Source organism: Phacochoerus africanus, chromosome 8, assembly GCF_016906955.1.
Source record: "Phacochoerus africanus isolate WHEZ1 chromosome 8, ROS_Pafr_v1, whole genome shotgun sequence".
Lineage (NCBI taxonomy): Eukaryota > Metazoa > Chordata > Mammalia > Artiodactyla > Suidae > Phacochoerus > Phacochoerus africanus.
This window is the reverse complement of record NC_062551.1, coordinates 167,839,028-167,857,525: the sequence shown is the minus strand read 5'-3', so window position 1 is coordinate 167,857,525 and position 18,498 is coordinate 167,839,028. Positions and strand designations below refer to the sequence as shown.

The window sequence follows — 18,498 nt, the reverse complement described above, 5'->3', positions numbered from 1 at the left end:
AGGGGTTTTGTTGTTAACTGTGTCCCCTGTCAGCCCCACTCCCACCTCTGTAAAAACCCAGTAGAAAGTGATGGGGGAGTTCCCACTGTGGCTCAGTCGTTAACTCTGGCGGTAACTCTAGACGTACCAACTGGGGTCCATGAGGAAGTGGGTTCCATCCCTGGCCTTGTTTGGTGATTTAAGATCCGGCATTGCTGTGAGCTGTGGTGTAGGCTGGCAGCCCAGGAACTTTCACATGCTGCATGCGGTGCCCTAAAAAGGAAAAAAAGAAGAAGAGGGAGTTCCTGTCATGGCTCAGTGGTTAACGAATCCGACTAGGAACCATGAGGTTGCGGGTTTGATCCCTGGTCCTGCTCGGTGGGTTAAGGATCCAGCGTTGCCGTGAGCTGTGGTGTAGGTCACAGATGCAGTTTGGATCCTGTGTTGCTGTGGCTCTGGCGTAGGCTGGTGGCTACAGCTCCGATGAGAACCCTAGCCTGGGAACCTCCATGTGCTGCAGGTGCGGCCCTAAAAAAAAAAAAAAGACAGAAGGCAAAAAAAGAAAAAAGAAAAAAGAAGCGAGTATAAAACACCAGGAGATCTTGTGCACTCTTTTTAGAGACGGGAGGGAGAGAATATCTGCCTCCTAGTTTTTATAAAGTTTGGGTCAAATTTATACTTATTTTTCATACTTATTGCTGCCTTGGAGAGCAACTGAAATTTCTAAGACTCATTGCTGGAAAAGACAATGAAATTTCTGTAAGAGCCAGAGGTTTGTTTTCATAGTTATCTTCTATGGGTTGTTGTCACCTTACAAGGATGTTTTCATTATAGAAAACGATACGTGTTGCAATGTGGGAATTGTGCTGATCCTTTCCAAGTTGCAAAGTACGTCATAGGAGGGTGGGTTTGTTCACTAACCCTATGATAACTAACCTGCTGGACATAACTGCGTATTATAATGAGCACAAACAACATATCAAAACTGGGAATCCTCTTCTTACGTTAAAAACCAAAATCCGAAGTCCTCATGTGACGCATGAGGCCCTACGTGATTGAGCATCCTGCCCCCTCTCTGACCTCATCTCCCCGTCTCCCTGGTCCAGGCACCCGAGCCTCCTTGCTTTCGGCACACTGGAATGGTCCTGCCTGTGTACCTTTGGACTTGCTTTTCTCTTGGCTTAGAAAAGCCTTTTCCCCACATTATGTGTGTGATTTGCTCTCTCATTTCATTCAAGTTTGTTCAAATATCATGCCCTCCCTCAGGGAGACCTTCAAATTATCTCACCTAAAATCACCTGGCCCAGCCACCCTCATGTCTGTCATCATCTATTCTTTGGTTTGTTTTTTCTTCCCCATAATACAAATCACAATCTGATACTTTATTATACTTTTTTTTTTGGGGGGGGGGGATGTATGCCTGGCAGGAGAAAGTTCCCAGGCCAGGGATTGAACCTGTGCCACAGCTATAACCAGAGCCACAGCAGTGACAAGTCTGGATCCTTAACCTGCTGAGCCACAAGGGAACTCCTACTATACATTTGTTGATTGTTGACTGCTGGTTTTCCCCACCAGAATGTAAGCTTCATAAAAGCAAATCTTTGTTTTGTTTACTGCTGTATCCCCAGCACTAGAACAATGCCTGGTGCCCTGTGGGTACTCAGTAAATGAATGATGTGAAACTAGGGAAAAGATCTGGGCCCATGACCGGAAAGAGCCTGCCCTGGGAACTCTGCACCATGTGGTTCAGGGGGTGCCTACCTGATACCAGAGACAGAGATGATCTGGGAAGGGAAACATCCCTGGATTCACGGAAACCCTGGGGGTGAGTAACCAGACTTTACGAAGGGAGTGCAAGAGGGACTGCGGAGAAACTCCGACACCTGTGTTACACACACATTATCTTATTTCATCTTAATATCACAATAGATGAGGAAACTGGAGCTCAGAATGGCGAAGTGACTTGCCCAAGGTCATTCAGTTAGGCAGCAGAGCCAGAATCTGAAATCAGCTCTCTCTGACTCTAGAAACCACGTTCTTTCCAAGACGCCACACAGCTTAGGAGACCGTTTGGCAAAGAGCGTGTATTCAGTTAATTAACAGTTGAAGGGATGGACAAAGGCTTCATAGAGAAAGTCACAGTTAATTTGGTCTTTTTGAGATCACAAAGCCCTAGGCAGACCTGGAGAGAAAAAGGAGTTGAACAAAAAGTTTTAAGTTAGATGGAAAAATTAAAATCATTAAAAAAATGTATATATGTATGTGTGAACGGGTCACTTTGCTGTACAGTAGACAATTGACAGAACACTGTAAACCCACTGTAAGGGAAAAAACAAAAATCATTAAAGAAAAACAAAGATCAGATAGGCGAGGAGCTGTCCAGGGAACACTGAATGTGCCAGCTTAGCTGGGTCTGAGGGTGTCGGAGGAGCATTTTGGTAGATAAGGTCTCCACGGGCCAGCTGGGCGAAGGAAGTCCGGCTTCGCCGTGAGGCAGCAGGGAACATTAAGCTGTAGAGTAATGTGGTCAGACACTGCTTTAGGACGGTCGCTCCAGGGTGCTGGGGACAAATGGATTTGTTGCAATCGTACCAGTGAAGGGTTATCTCCAAAGCAGTCACTTCTCTCTGAACCCAGGAGAGGTAGAGGTTAAAACTAGCCCTGACCTGGGAGTTCCTGTCGTGGCTCAGCAGTAAGGAACCCAAGTAGTATCCATGAGGACAAGTGTTCCATCCCTGGCCTTGCTCAGTGGTTAAGGATCTGGCATTGCTGTGAGCTGTGGTGTAGGTCGCATGCGCGACTTGGATCCCAAGTTGTTGTGGCTGTGGGGCAGGCGGGCAGCTGCAGCTCAGATTCCACCTCTCCTCTGGGAATTTCCATATGCCATGGGTGTGGCCCTTAACAAACAAACAAAACTAGCCCTGACCTAGATGTTCACCCACCAGCCACAAGTTGGCAGCAGTGTCCCAAGAAATCAGTGAGCCGTCTCCAGTAGGCACTTCCTCAGCCAACTCCTTGGGTAATGATGCAAACACATGAGCAGGTGGGAGGGCAATAGGTATGGAGGGAACCCCAAAGGCCTGCAGGGGAAGGGGCGTGTGGCGATCAGCGGACAGAATGATCAGGGCCTGGAGGATGGCTGCAGTGGATTAGGGGGCAGTGGTGAGAGAGGAGGCAGCGGCCGAGAGCTAGAAACTCATTGCGAATGGCTTTGAATCTTTCAGGCTAAGAAAGCTGGACATGATTCTGAGGGAAATGGGCATCCAGGAAAGGTTTTAAGTAGAAGAGAGATATGACTAGATTCGCCTTTTAGAAAGGTCATCAAGATCGCAATGTGGAGAAGGAAGGAAAGAGACAGGAGGCAGAGAGAAAAATGTGCGGCAGTGATTCCAGAGAGACGACGAGCGGTCGCAACTAGGGCCAGCGATGGCAACGCCCGGAAGGGGTCAGATTCGTAAGAGACCTAAGAAGCGAAAATCACTGAATGAGAGAGGGGACTTTCAAAAAGCGGGTGTTACGGTAGAGAATTGATATGCTGCCCCCCGTTATTAAGAACACATTCTGAATTGTTGGATTTTTATACCTAAAACCATACTGGGAGAACTCAGATCGTGGAATCTGAGCCTAATTTCTACTTCATTCATCCAGCAATGCTGATCGGAGCCTGTGGGGAGAACTGAGGACAGAGGAATGACTTAGCAGTTGCCTCCCCAGTCTGGTGGAAGGACAGTCAGCTCCTGCACAGTGTGGGGAGGGCTTTGACGGAGGTGATACAGGACGTCGTGGAGTCCGGCGGGGTAACCTGACCCAGGTTTCCAAGGAGAGGAGACTGGTGAGCCCGAGGTGTCAGATAAAGGATCTCACAGAACCATCTGTGAGCTAAGCACTGTCAAGAAGGGGGTCTGGGGAGCAGCCTCGTTACTTATTTACCCCTTCGTCACAAAGCGTAGACGTAAGGATCCCAGGTGAGCCACCTTCCCCAGGACGTCAGCGCCAACTCGGCGCGGTCGCCCGCTCCAGGAGCAAACGCACCTCCCTGATGTCAGAGGTGCAGCGGCCTGGACCGCCGCCCAGAGCAGCCAGGCTATGATTGGTGGGGGCCTGGGGCCCGCCCCTCACCAGCCAACGCTGCGGTTCTGATTGGTGGAGAGGCCGCGCAGCCTCGCCCCTCCTGCTAGGCGACCAGGGAGGCTAGCCGCGGGAGGGAGCCAGAGCCGGGCCGGCCCTGGAGCAGCGCAGTCAGGGTCTGGGAAGGATGGAAGATCGCCCCGGCCCCCGAATCTTCCACCTCCGCGGTGGACTGCGGTCCCTAGAGAAAAGGCCTCAGGGCACCGGAAGCTGTGCTTCCCGGGGCATTGCGGGCCGAGGCTGGGGCGGGCCGGGTCCCCTGGCGCCTGCGTGCAGCCTGCGTGCACCTCGCAGTTCGGGAAACGGTGGCACCCGCACAGTGGTGCAAGCCCAGCGAGGAGCGGGAACCGGAGAGGAGGTTCACAGGCCTTTTCACACCAGTGTCTGGAGCTCTGGGCTGGGGCGAGGCCGGGGTGCTTCCGGGCCTTGACCTCATCTGCTTTGCATCCTTAAGCTCTAGCTTGCCCCAGCCCCACCCCTAGTCGTTTCCTTACAAGAGGCGCCAACGGCGGCCAGGCCACCACAGAATTTTGAGAGCAGGCTGGGCTCCTGACTCTTTGCCCTATCACTCCCTATATCACTCCTGGGGGTCCTGCCAAGCCTAAGAGCAACTCCTTTCAACAGAAGCCTTTTGGAGACAGGTGCTAAGGCCTTCTCCAACACCTGGCCCCAGCCATTAATGGGTTAACCACCCCGCCTCCAGCTCAGGCAAGGCACAACCCCTCTGAACCTCACTCCCTATTTGTGAGGTCATTCCTATGTACCTGTTTTCCCTTCTCACCCTCTCTTACAACCGTTTTCATGCCGAGCAGACCTTACATTTTTTTTCTGTGTGCAGTTAGGAAGGCTTCCACAGACAAATCCACCGCCACTTCAGATTTTGAAGCCTCGAGGGACCAATGTCCTTGGTGCTTTTATTTCATCAGCTGTTTTCTGAGTGCCTGCTCTGTGCCAAGCTCTGTATTGAGTACTGAAAACCCAGTTGAACCAAACTGACTTTCCATGATATTGAGACTAGTGAGAGAAACAGGAACTTGTGGTAAAGCCGGAAGGGTATGTACAGTGCAGTGCCACAGGAAAGGGACAAATGAGGTGCTTCTGAAATTCTGGGATGGGTGAAGGGGGTTAGAAGTCCTTTGGAGAGTATGCAGTAGCTTATAGGCTGGATCAGAGGGGACATTCCCAATGCAACAGCAGAGAAGGCAGCGTCACACCTCACTCTGCCCATTCAGTGAACACGGTTCATTTTGCTTTGGAGGGGATGGCGGGGTGTGTGTCGGGGTCGGGTTGTGTAGTGTCATTGTTAAAAGCTGGGGTTTTGGCACATTTTCTGCGAGACCACAGGCACATGACCTCTTTGCACCTGTCAAATGCAGAGACAGTACCTACTTCACATTCAAGACACTGCATCGAAGGGCCTGAGCATCAGGGTCAGCGCCCAGCCATCAGTTTTGAAGAACAGCCCTCGCATGTGACGGAGAGTAGGGCCGCCTCGGGTGCCAGGCGTTCCGCTTTCCTCTAGGTGACAGGGCCACACGGACTTTTAAGCAGTAGAGGTTGCTCAAAGGCGCCTGGAAGTGACTGGACCTCGGAGCCAGAGTCCGAAGCCGCTCTCCTAGCTGCTTCTCGCCCACTGCCATGCAAATCTGCCTCCCCTCAACCCACAAGCATTTCAGAACCACGTCTCTAAAAACCAGCCATCTTTATCTACTTGGGTGGGTTACAGAGTGAGGAAGGTGGTGTATTTACAAGTTGGTTTGTCCGGATATACTATAACTTAGTGTCTGTATTTAATATTGACAACCAAAAAATATATATAAATATCTTCCGTCTATACACAGCAGGGCAGGAGTGTCCGTGTCTTCTTGAGTAGTAGTGAGTTCTCAGCCTCCCATGGTGATCGTCTGGCCCTCAGTGCAAGGGAGCCTGGAACCTGGCAGCCCTGGCCCTTCCCCTCCCCTCCCTGCACCCCAGTGCTCCCAACTGGTCTCAGGCAAGGGAAGATTAAACAGAGTGTTTGAGCAGGGAGGGATGGGAGCGGGCGAATCCTAATGGAGCCTGGCCCCTGGGTGGGAAGACTCAGACCCGCGGAAGGGAGTGGCCACGGCCACCTCTCGGGGTAGAAGACTGAGTTCATAGTTCGATTAGTGTGTCCTGGGGTCACAGGTCCAGCCCTACGGATTAGCTTGGTGGGGAAGGCAAGTGTCTGGGCAGAGCTCGGTCCCCACCCTCAGGCACTGAGCCCTCCAAGGTGAAGCGTGGGATGTGGGTAAAGGAGACTGGCTGATACAAAAATAATAGCAAAATCAGTAATAAAAAAACTATAAAACCTGTTGCCTGTCCGAATGGATCTGAGCAACAGTCTTGCTTTTGTTAAAACTCCTGGAGCCGCAGAGCCCTGAACATTCTTCTGGACATCGCTGCTGGCTGAAGGAAGGAGCCCGGGGCCCGGCTCTGCTGAGATCTGTCAGTTTGAGTCTCATTCAGCTGCCTGTGCTCCGAGAGATCCTTGGGCTGCTGGGAGCAGGCCGGGCTGGGGGTGCGGGGCACCTCACACTTGGGAATCAGCCCCCAGGGGGTGGAACAGCTCCTCGGGTGTCTTGTCACTTTGGCTCGCTCCCCCCTGCCGGAAGCCGGAAGCAATCTCGTCGAAGGTCCGTCCTTTGGTCTCGGGAACTTTGAAGTAGGTGAAGATGAAAAACAGGATCAGGAGCACCGTGAAGATGATGAAGACGTAGGGGCCGCACAGTTGCTGAAAACCACACAGAAACACTTGGTTGGGGACTTGACCCTACATCCTGGCCGGAGGTCCTCGACTAAGTCCCGCTACCTCTGGGCCTTGGAGCTGAAAAAGGGACACCCGCCTACAACCCAGGAGCACTACGGCGGCGATGATGCGAGACCCTGCCTGCGCCCGGCACATAGCAGGAGCAGGTTCCCATGGCAGAGCAGGACAGGCGACAGTTCAAAGCTAAGGGAAGAACCCTGGCGTGGAGGTCGGGGTTCTTAGTGGTGTGGCCTGGGCTTCTGAGCCTGTTTCCTCCCCAGCATGACTCCAGTGCCAGGAGAGCATTCTGCACAGCACTGTGGGGTCCTAGTGGGCAGCAGAGAAACGCCGAGGGTGGGGATCCTGGGGGCACTCACCTCCACATACTGGAAGCACATGCCCACAATGAAATTCGAGGTCCAGTTGGAGAAGCCAGCGACGGCAATGGCAGCCGGGCGAGGGCCCTGGCTGAAGAGTTCGGCCACAATGAACCATGGGATGGGGCCAGGGCCCACTTCAAAGAAGGCCACGAAGCCAAAGATGGCCACGATGCTCAGGTAGGACATCCAGGGCAGCTGCTCCTGTTGAGGACAGAGAGGGGAGGAAAGTCAGATTGGGCTGTGATGGATCCTCAGAAGATGCAGAGGGAGCCCAGGGCAGTGCTAAGAGCTCTGGGCTGGAAGGAAGGAGGCCTGGGGCTGATCTTGGGTTTGCTGTGTGACTTTAGGTGCCCTGTGCTGGGGGTCACGGTTTCCTCATCTGAACGAAACAGTTTAAGTCCTGCAGGACGCCTGTGAGCTTGTGCCCACCTCCCAGGGACGGTCACGTCGTGTGCATGCGGGAAGTGCCAAAAGGCCCTTGCAGTCCCCTTGCTCTGGCCGCGAAGCGGTCTGTGTACAGTGGGAGGAAGGGGAAGAGTGTTGCCGGGGGCGAGTGTTAGGGGGCTTGTAAGGCGCCCAGCTCAGGGCCAACACCGAGCAGGCACGTGGTTCCATACAGAACCACTCTGGAGGCGGCCACGGTAGACAAGTACCTGGGCTTTGTTCAGATCCCAGATCCACGCTCAGTGCCTGCGGTGGGTGTGCTGGCCCCTCGTCCAGCACTGCCCTTTCTAAGCTCTAGTTCAGCTGTAAAGTGAGTGTACTAGGGCTTTCCTTGCCCGGATGGGTAAGTGTGTGCAGCGCCCGGGACAGGGTTGTCACAGAGGTTACAGACTCGGGCTTAGGACCAGCAGATCTGAGGTTGATTCTGGCCTCATCCATTATCTTCTGCATCACTCAGTCCACCGGGGAAAGGCTTCCTTGCCTGAGAAGTGGGAAGAGTGACCTAACTGCACCTGTGCATCCTGAGCATTTCGTGAGATGAGGGAGGTTTCCAGCCCCTGTGGTCAAGAGGGTGTTACTTCAGAGCAGTTCTAAAGGGAACTGAGGCTGCAGAGAAGACTCTGGAAGAGTCAGTATTAGGCAAAGCAATTCCGGGGAGAGGGACCTCGAGGTCTTGTGGTGAGAAAACGTCAGGCAGAGGAGGGAGCCGGTTTGAGGCAGGATGTGAGTGCGAAAGAAGGAGACAGCCTAGGAGCCAGAGGGGGTGGGGGCGGGGGTGGCTTCGGGTGCAGAACTAGGGAGGGGGCGGTCACCACCTGGCCTCCGGGTGCTGCTGGCTGGGCTGGGGCTGAGACGGGCACTTTGGGACCTGGTGCCCATGTGAGCTGCCACCCGCCCCTGCCACCTCGCCGCCAGTGTGGTGACTCACCAGCAGTGCCAAGGCGATGGTCATGAGCACCGCGCAGCCCGCCATGCCAGCCAGGCCTATGAGGTGCAGGGTCCGCCGGCCGGCTCGTTCCACCACGAACAGCTGTGGGCAGAGAGTGTCGGTGCTGCCGCCACCCGGAGTCCCTCCGGAAGCATCCCTCCCTCCCTCCGCTCCTTCACCCCACAGGCAGGGACAGCCACGGGGCCCTGCAGAGACGGAGGTGGAAGGAAGACAGTACCGCCTCGGCCTGGGGGGTTCACAGGTCCTCCGGCGGGGGGCTGGAGAGCCCGGCACCTGGAGGGGAGTGAGGGCGGCCCCCGAGAGCCAGACAGCTGAGCATGCTGGCTGCGGCTTTGGGCCAGCCGTCACGCCTCTCTGAGCATCGGTGTCATCAGCTGTTTGATACGAGCGATGAACGTGACCCGTTGTTGAAGATGAAATGGGAGAGCACTTAGGGAGCGCGTGACGCATGCCCGGCTCACGGTACTTGCTGCTATTCAGCCATGAGGCCCCCAGGCCCCGAGGCCCCGAACTGGACCCTGGATGCCGATGGGTATCAGCAGCGATGCAGAGGCTCCCAGACTCACCGACACGACAGTGAAGGCCGTGTTGACGATGCCGGAGCCGATGGTGGCATACACAGGCTGCTGCACGCCCGCCTTCTCGAAGATGCTTGTGGAGTAATAGAAAACCTGCGGGCAGGGGAGTCACGGGGTGAGCCGGGCGCCGCGGTCCGCCCGCGGCCTCTGTCCCCACGGGTGGGGACACTCACAGTGAGGAAGGCAGGAAGGGGACACCGCACCAGTGCCCTTACGGGTTTTGGATCTGGGGGAGAGCTTCTCCCCTGGCAGGGGCTCGTCTGTCGTAAGCGTGGGACCTGTCCACAGCACGCACTTGAACCCAGGGCTCGGCTGGGGCCCCGGAAGAGGCTGGCCGAGGGGCACTCACCGCGTTGATGCCCGACAGCTGCTGGGACAGCTGCAGCACCACGGCGATGAGGATGGGCTGGCGGTAGGCGGCCGAGCGGAACAGCTCCAGGATGGTGACCTTCTTCTCCCGCATCATCTGCCGGCTCTCCTCCTTCATCTCCTGCAGGTCCCGGGTCACGTCTGCCGTTCCGCGCAGCTTCTTCAGCACTGGGGGGCCGGAGGGAAGGTGGGGTGGCTCAGCGCGGGGAGGCGGCCAGGGCCGGGGGTGGGGGGCGGGGAGGGGCAGGGCCCGGCCGTACCGCTCTTGGCCCGGTTCTCCTCATTGCGGTTGATGAGCAGGAAGCGGGGGCTCTCGGGGCAGAAGGGCAGCAGGACGCACTGCAGCAGGGCCGGGATGAAGATGACGCTCAGGAGCAGGGGCCACAGCTCCTCGTTGCCCATGATGGAGTCCAGGCCAAATACCTGCGGGAGGCAGGGACGGAGCAGCGGCTGTCAGGGCCCTGCCTTGGCGCCACGCCTCGACCCGTTCCACCCAGGCGGCCTTCGCCTGCGTGTGCCAGCCACTGCGTTGGAAAGAGGGCTCCAGTCGGAGTCTCGTTCTGCGCTAGCGTGAAGCTTCACTTCTCTGAACCTCCGGGGGAAGCAGGACCTACCGCCCGACATGGGGAAGAGACGGCAGGGCTTTGAAGGTGTCTGGCAGGGGCCCCCGCGGGCTGCTGCCCTGCCCCAGGGCCACTCAAGGTGGGACGGGGAGGCCTTGAGAGGGGGGTGTACACGTGCACCACGTGCACGCCCATCATGGCCTGGAGGCGGCGGGAGCCAGCATGCTGAGAAACTGGTGGGCTTCCCTGTGGCTGGGCCCGCAGGGTGAAGAGAAGGGACACAGGGCCGAGTGCGCTGGGACGCCCTCCCACCGGGGCCCCCGGGAGAAGGGTGCGGAGTGCTGTGCCTGGGACGTGTCCCGAGGCTCCCCTGCGAGGCTGCGGGAGGGAGGCCGGCTGAGGGGTGCGATCTGGATGCACACCCGGGAGGGCCCGGAGCTGTGGCTGGGGGCTTACCTGGGCGATGAGGATGCCGACGACGATGCCCAGCTGGTGCAGGGTGCCCAGGGCCCCTCGAAGGGCCGTCGGGGACACCTCCCCCACATACATGGGCACGAAGCCCGTGGTCAGGCCGCAGTACACACCGATGATGAAGCGACCCAGGATCAGCATCTCAAAGGATTTGCCCAGTTTGGAGAAGCCCATGAGCACAGCAGATATGAAGGCCAGCAGGTTCATCATCAGCATGGAATTCCGCCTGGGGCGAGGAGGTCAGAGGTCAGGCGGGCCCCTGGATCCCCCTGGAGGCCTCAGGGGCTGGGTCAGAGGTAACACTCTGGAGCAGGCAGGGAAGGCCCCCCACCGCCCGCGCTCGTCTGGGACTCCCTGGGCAGGGCCAGGACCCCCTCTGCTCACCGGCCAAAGCGGTTCACAAACAGGCCCACAGAGAAGGAGCCGATCATGCCCCCGACGGAGAAGATGGCCACGGAGAGGGACCAGAGTGTGGTCAGCGTGGCGGGCGAGATGCTCTCCCCATAGCGGTGGAGCCACGTCTGGTTGTAGAATTCCTCAATCACCTGCGGGGCAGAGGCAGCGTGGTGGGCGAGGCCGGGACCCAGTGTGCCTCTCCCTCGCACTCCCCGGTCAGAGGGACCATTTACCGCCGGCTGCTGGAGGGGGCCAGCCAGGCCCAGCCCCGAACTCACTGAGTGTTCTCGAGTCAGGCCCCTCCTGTTTGAGAAAACAAGGAGCTAAACTCTCACACTGCCCCCAGGCATGGTTCCCAGTGCCCTGCGGTTTCACCAGGACTTTCTGGAGATGATGGCAAGTGACCGGTAGAAATTCAGGCACAGCAGAGAGAGGCTCAGAAAGTGCTTCCTCCCACGTGCCGCTTTTCTCCTCAGAGTGCCTAAGGCCCCAGCTCCTGCCACCCTGGCCATCTCCCCACTTCACGCCCGCCACTGGGGAAGAAATACAGCTGGACAGAGACCCTGGAAGGGAAGGGCAGGCGCCCTGACCTCATACTCAGGGCCTAGCGTGAGCACCTTGCACACACACACGTGCTTGTGAGAGCCAGGCTGTCACTTTCTATCCCTGGGCCCAGCTCCTCCTGGCTGAAGAACCCATGGCCTTGTCCCCTCTCCCAGGTGCCCAGCTGGGCGATTCAGGGAAAGCCACAGACAAGGAAGCAGTTCCAGGAACTGGAGACACCTGTCCCAGAACAGGTCTGCCCTCCTGCTCCGACCGCAGCAAGGGGAGGGCCCCGCGGCCGCGCAGGCCCAGGAACGAACAGGGCAGGCGGGCAGCACCAGTTCTGCCTGCACATACTCGCCCTGCTCCCAGGCAGCGCAGATACACGCCCAGGGCCACGAGACCGGCCAGACCCACCCAGCCTCATGCGGAGCTGGGGACAGGCCCAGTGTACCCAGAAACAGCTTCCTGTGTACACACACCATCACGCACACATACTCGTGCTCACACACTCTGAATATTCCCGGTTTCAGCCAGTCACAAACCTGCACGCCCCTCCTCCACGCATCGCTTGCAGCTCAAACTCACCTCCCCGCGGCACCCCTCCCTGCTGCAAGGTCATGTGCACACAGCAGTGTGCAGTGTCTCCTGCAGTACAATCTCCTCCACCCTCCCGAGCCCCAGGGGTCTAGCAGAAGAGGAGGCTGGGAGTCGCCAGGACGGCCAAAGGGAGAACCAAGGCCCACAGTTGCTGCGGGTCCTTGGCCTTGAACCATCCTTTTCCTGCCATGGTCTGTCCTGGGTCTGGAGGTACGGACAGAGGCCAGACTCCAGGGGTTGGGGTAGGTTGACAAGGCGGAGCGGGCCGGGGGGAGTTGGGGAGAGGCAGCGCTGGTGAGCTACTTGTCTGTCCCAGGGAAGCTGCCCCGTGTATAGGGATTAGGAGCCGGAACACAACTGGGTTCAGCTCTTAGCTCAGCCACACGTTTCCACTGCCACCCAGAGCGAACCATCTCATCTGAAATGACGACATCAGCAATATCGACTTCCTAGCGCCGTGGGGAGCTAATGAAACAGGCCTGCAGTGCTTACATGGCGCTCGGTGTCACCCCTGAGACGAGGGACCTCACCATGTGCTCATGCTGACCCAGGGGTGGTGCAGGCCACTGGCAAGAGCTAACTGAGCCTGCATCCCACAGTCCAAAATCAAGGCTCCTGCCAGCTATCAGTGCCACCCACCTCCCCACCTCCTCTACCTTCACCCTACCATGCGCCCTTTCCCCACCTTCCATGGTTATTCCTCCAGGAGGGCCCGCCCTGCCTGACCTCACTGACACTTTCTGAGATCCAGCTCAAAGGGTCCCAGGAAGCTGTCCTCCCCGAGGGCAGCGACCCCAGCGGGTTCACCCAGGGCCTGTCCCAGAGCTGATACGGGAACGCCTGGTGAGTGGATGGAAGAGGAGATGAAAGGCCCTTGGGCTCTCCTCCGGAAGCCCCTGTTTCTGCCAGGGGCGGAGAAGCAGATTTCAACAAGACAAACCCAAAGTGCTTGTGTTCTTCAAGGACTGGCAGGGAACAGAAATGCTCCACTCATCAGGCTCTGCAGAGCGCACTGTCCTGAGGAAGGGAACTGCCCACACAAATGGCCCTCGTCTGAGCTCAGGGGCCCGTCCTTGGGCTGCAAATCCCTCTCCCTCCCGTCGCCTGCACTTCGCCGCCCTGAGCAACCAGACCTACGAGCAGGGCGCCGGGGCACTGATGTTCTTAGGGCTCTCTGCTGGGCAAGGAGAGGTGTCTGCCCTAGCTGGCACTTCATTTTTGCACCCTGTAGTTCTCATCCCCCTGCCTCCTGTGGTTCAGATGCTCATCTCCTGTAACTCTCCGCGTATTGTTTTAAAATGGGTCAAGTCAGAAAACGGAACTTGTTTGAACTGTGTGCAGAGTCAAGTGCTTACTATCTGAGAGCGGGGTGTGAGGCGGGGGTCCTGAACCCTCTCCTAGGGTCTGTCTGGAGATGCCGAGGACCATGCGTAAGTGAGGCGTTAGCAGAGCCTCCCCAGTTACGTCTCCTGTGTGTGATAGCAGGTCAGAGAGGCCGAGCCCTGTCCAGGACTAGCTCCTTCATGGCCCCTGAGCCCTTTGCTTAGGCCATGCGACGACGACGACGACAACGGGGCTGAGGGAGGGCAAGCAGCCAGTCAGCACCCTCGGCCTTGGCCCCAGGCTCATCCTCCCCCACCCCGCCCCACTCCCCTCCACAGCACTTCCGGGCCAGCTGAGCTGCCGGGTGGGTTCCTGCCCCTTGTTCTGATACTTGAGATGTGTGGGAAGAAGCTATGCGTGGTTTTCTTTTCCTGCTGCTGGTGTGCGGGCTCTGCATCCTCTCCCCGTGGGGGCCCATGTCCCATATGGGGTGGAAGGTTGGCTCTTGGCCCAGGAAAGACAGAGGGTCCCGGGAGAACAGAAGAACCCTTGCGTGGGGAGAAGTTCTGGGGTCACCTCTTCCACCATCCAGCAGTAGGGGCGCGCCTCTCAGGGAGAAGAGCCTCCTTCCTGCTCCCTTAATAGGACCCCACAGACCCAGCCAGTCTCCACCACGAGGTGAGGCCTCGCATGGGCCTCTTCCACCTGCACCTAGCTCACACGCCGTCACAAGCCTGGGGGATACCCTTGGTCCTGCCACGGCCCCACATCGAATCACTCGGCAGATCCCGTTCTGCCTCCGACCTAGTTTGTCCTCCCCCCTGCCTCGCGGCTGCTGCCCTGGGTCTCACCTGGATTCTGCTCCCCACTCCTCCCATCCAGCGAAGCCCCCCCTTCCTCCCACCATCCCCAACTTGGCCGTCCAGCCCTGCTCATCGCATGGACCAGGCTGAGCCTCAGCTGTCCTGTGTCTGCTCCCTCCCCAGCCCACGGCCAACCCCTCCCCCACCGGGCTCTGTGTGTGTGTGTGTGTGTGTGTGTGTGTGTGCGTGTGCCTGAGCACCCTGGGGAGCAAGGGAGGGTCCTGGTCAGCCGTGGCCTCGCGCTGTCGGGAGTTGAGGAGATACTAGAGCTCCGTCCAGTCGTCCCCCATTGAACTATAGGGGCAGAGGCCCACTCGCGGGGCCAAGCAGGACGGCTCTGGGCAGCTGTGGCCCCTTGGACCGAATGGTTTCCTGGAAAAAGCTGTTGCTCATCCTAGCGGTTCTCCTGGGAGTGAGGATGGGGCCAGGCTTGCGTCACGTCTGACCCCTGCAGAGGCAGCTGTGGGCGAAGGACCCCAGGTCTGCCTGTCTAGAGCGGAAGCTCTGACTTCCTCGGTGTCAGGGCTGTGTCTGTAACGAGGCTCTCGGTGTGAGGCAGAGCCGGCTGCCTGCCCGGCACACGGAGCACGCTGTCCTCGTGGCGCCACTGCGCTCTCAAGGAGAGAAGCCACTTTGGGGAGCAGTAGGGCCACTTGTTCATTTTATTTATTTATTTACTTTTTGCCTTTCCTCAGGCCGAACCCGCAGCATATGGAGGGTCCCAGGCTAGGGGTCTCATCAGAGCCACAGCCGCCGGCCTACCCCTCAGCCACAGCAACGCCAGATCTGAGCCGCGTCTGCGACCTACACCACAGCTCACCGCAACACCAGGTCCTTAACCCACTGAGCACGGCCAGGGATCGAACCCGCCACCTCATGGTTCCCAGCTGGATCCGTTAACCACTGAGCCAACGACAGGAACTCCAGTTTTTCATTTTTAAATTGCCGAAAGACGAAGCATTTCCCAAAGGAATTTATCGTACAAGGGAGACCCTGGAAGGAGGGATCTGCCTCGGGGAATAAAGCTCTATCTTCAGCCCCTCTGGCTGCTCCAGGCAGAGGGACCCAGCAGGTCTGCAGAGGCCCAGGGCACCGACCTCAGCTTCAGAGGATAAGACTACACACGTGTTATAGGCCGAGAGTCTCCTGTTAGCAGGGAGCACACAAGTCAACCTTTGGGTTGGGAGTTGGTATAAGTTCTGTAAACGCCTAGGTAGAAGATGTTACGGTCTGCTGACCACACTCTCCCCCCCAGCCCCAGCCTTTTAAACACGTAAGAACCATTCTTAGCTCAGAGGCCATTCAAGAGCAGGCTGCTAGCTAGATCTGGTTCCCCGGCCAACCCGTGATCTAGAATTCCAGACTACTGCCAAGAGAAGAGGTATAGGTTGTGGAACTTGAGGCTGGTTCCACTCGCCTTCCCTGGAGAGGCCTGGTCTTCTAGATCATCCCAAGAGGGGGCCAGGGCTCTCTCTCAACCCTCTCTTCTCTCTCTTAGATGTGCTGTGGAGATGAAGGGGTTAAACAGCCACCCAAGCTTTGAGCTCATCAGAGGGAAGAAAGGGCCAGCCTGCCCAGCCCCTCAGCCTGGCTTCCATCCCTATTTCCTGTCCCCTATTTCCCAGCCCCCCCCACGGCGGCCCCCCCCGCCCCACAGCCCAGAGCTTTTGCCTCTGCAGTAACTTTCAGCCCCGCCCCAGGGTCCGCGGGGAGCTCAGAGCCAGATGCCACAGGTGGGGCTGGACAGATAGCTTCTAGGGCCCCCAGGGCCTCTCCCTGGGGCCTGGGGAAGAGGCCCAAGCAGATGGAGCTAGAAGCTGGGCCCCAGCGCCACAGCAGAGGGCCGGACCACCCACACTGCTTCTCTGGAAGAGCCCTGACATGGCTTCTCTGGAGGCCGGGCCAGGCCTTTGCTCCGGCCCCGTTACTGGTGCCCGGCCTTGGGGGGCTCCTTTGTTGTCTCCACTCCTCAGTCTCTTGGCTCCCCACCACCCTCAGGATGAAGTGCGTCTTCCCACCCACACGCGGCGATGCCCGCAGGCTGCCCGAGCACCCCACACCCCTGCACCTTCTTTGCTGCTCCTTTGCCTTCTGCCTGGTAAGCTACTGGTCCCCTTTCAGAGAATGCACAGTCCCCCCTCTGGAGAGCCTTCATAACCAGCATTACTGCAGTGGTACCCAAACAGGGGCACTTTGGCCCCGGCACACCTGTCTATGCCGGTATGTGTTTTTGTCGGTCGATCTGGTGCGAGAGAGGCCAAGGGTGCTGGTGCTGCTAGACACATCCTACATTGCAGGGGTGGCCCCCCTCCACTACCGAGGAGCCGTCTGGCCCCAGACATCCAGGGTGCTGAGAAAAACCCCCCTCTGTGGCCAGATACCTCCTTCCTCCTCCTCCTCTGCTCCCACCAGCCTGTTTCCATCACTGCCCCCGACAGCTGACTACGAGGCCGTGTGTGCTTCCCCCAGAACACATTTCAACACAGGGAGGGTCTGACTCACCTGTGTCCTGGGTCCCAGCACAGGGCTGGAGGCAGAAAGCGTTGTCACTGATGGAGAAATAAGCCATGAAGCTGAGGCGCTTAAGAGATGATGGAGCAGTGACAGGCTGTCGTGGTATAAGAGGTTGTGCAACTGCCTGTGGGAGACCGAGATGTCTGTACATGGCTGAGCTTGACTCAGCTTGTGTCAGAGCAGGAGGGAGCAGCTGGGGAGCAGTCGCTGGCGTGTGAGAGGGTGTTTCTGAGTCTGCAGTATAACTGCCATTCCTTCTCCGGTGGTCAGGGATGCAGACGGGCGGCAGGCTCCCGGGATTTAAATCCCAACCCTGCCACTCACGGGCTGTGCGCCCTTGGTTTAATTGCTTAGCATTTCTGTGCCCCGGTTTCTTGTAAAACGGGAATGATAGTGCCTGCCACGTGGGGTTACTGTAAGGAACAACTGAATGACTATTTCTAATGCCTTTGGAACAATGCCTGGCCCATAGTAAGGGAGCCGTAGGCTGTGAGAGTGTGTATGAGCCGAGAAGGGGAGAGGGACCAGCACTGCTCGGATCCAGCCAGAGATGAGAGGCTCCCCAGAGCCTGGGCTGGGAAGCCTGTCTTGCCTCCAGTGCTTTCACTCACCGAGTGGGCGGTCCTGGGCAGGCCTCGCCCGCTCTCTAGACCAAGTTCTTCCTTTGGCAAACAAGGAACACGGAGCCAACAGACTGTCAGGCTCCTCCCAACCCACACGGGCTGGTGTCTGGGGACGCCTCAGACATGGCCGGCCCTGTCCCCTGGCCAGGAACTCACGGCTCCTAAATGGCCTTTCGTCCTCTCTGTTGGCAGCTCAGCCACCTGGGCGGGAGAGGCAGTGCCCTCTCGCCAGTTCGGTGGTCGCCCTTGCCCCTTGACTCGCTCCCTCTGTGGCTGGGGACAGGTGAGGCCGGGTAGGGACGTTGCCCAGGCCTGGCGTCCATCTGTTTCTCAGCCTTTCACGCTCAGGTGACCTCAGCCAGCCTCGGTTCTTCCTTTAGGAGGGCGATAACCTCCGCCCCACCCACCCGGTGGGGCTGCTGAGGAGATAATGGACGGGGAGGTGCTGTGTCAACATTTAAGATAATGTTATGATTAATTAACCACTTCCAGGAGGAAGCCCTTTGGGGCCTGTTTTATGGAGGAGACCGAGCTTCTGGCAATTAACAGCAGTGCTGGCATCCTCACCTCTGGTGGGGCCAGGTCTCCTCTGGTGAGCAAGCCAGCCCGGCCAGCCCAGCACAGTTTCCTAAGAAGTGCTCTGGACAGCTGAGGGCGGCTGGATTGCTTGGTGTGGGCTGTTAGCAACTCCTCATCCGTGGAACACCTCACGCCACTGCCTCTCTCACAGGCGGGTCCCACTGCCTGGGGTGGGTTCCTGCTGCTCCCTCCCCCTGGGGCTGGTCTGCCCTCCAAGGTCTGGTAGGTGTCAGAGTCCTTCTGGAAGCCCTTCCTCTCTCCCATCAGCCCCACCTCAGCATTAGTCATAGGCATTCCTTCCTCTAGGCTCCCGCGGCACCCAGAAGCCCTCCGAGAACGACTCTGGGTTTTCCCCAGGGGCCCGGAGGGTTGAGTCTGTGGAGGGCGGGCACAGGGCACAACTCTGACCCTGTGAGGCAGCTCCCCGAG

General features: G+C 58.0%; 1 protein-coding gene and 2 long non-coding RNA genes across 4 annotated transcripts in view; 2 read left to right on the top strand and 1 right to left on the bottom strand.

Moving 5' to 3' along the window:
- The window catches only part of LOC125132337 (uncharacterized), a 50,251-nt gene that overhangs the window by 22,278 nt on the left and 9,475 nt on the right, over positions 1 to 18,498 (top strand). The window lies entirely within an intron of this gene.
- LOC125132338 (uncharacterized) lies at positions 1,494 to 5,950 on the top strand. Its single transcript, XR_007136208.1, has 2 exons — positions 1,494 to 1,804; positions 3,628 to 5,950. It is a non-coding gene; the product is annotated as an uncharacterized LOC125132338 (long non-coding RNA).
- Positions 5,793 to 18,498, bottom strand: part of SLC2A1 (solute carrier family 2 member 1) — a 25,740-nt gene continuing 13,034 nt past the window's right edge. For both annotated transcript variants that reach the window (XM_047789450.1, XM_047789451.1), the window contains exons 3-10: positions 11,013 to 11,173; positions 10,614 to 10,854; positions 9,855 to 10,017; positions 9,575 to 9,762; positions 9,214 to 9,318; positions 8,627 to 8,728; positions 7,252 to 7,455; positions 5,793 to 6,859 (exon numbers count right to left, since the gene is read on the bottom strand). In XM_047789450.1, coding sequence (XP_047645406.1) covers positions 6,659 to 6,859; positions 7,252 to 7,455; positions 8,627 to 8,728; positions 9,214 to 9,318; positions 9,575 to 9,762; positions 9,855 to 10,017; positions 10,614 to 10,854; positions 11,013 to 11,173 — 1,365 coding nt within the window. In that variant the 3' untranslated portion in view covers positions 5,793 to 6,658. The remainder of the gene's footprint in view (positions 6,860 to 7,251; positions 7,456 to 8,626; positions 8,729 to 9,213; positions 9,319 to 9,574; positions 9,763 to 9,854; positions 10,018 to 10,613; positions 10,855 to 11,012; positions 11,174 to 18,498) is intronic.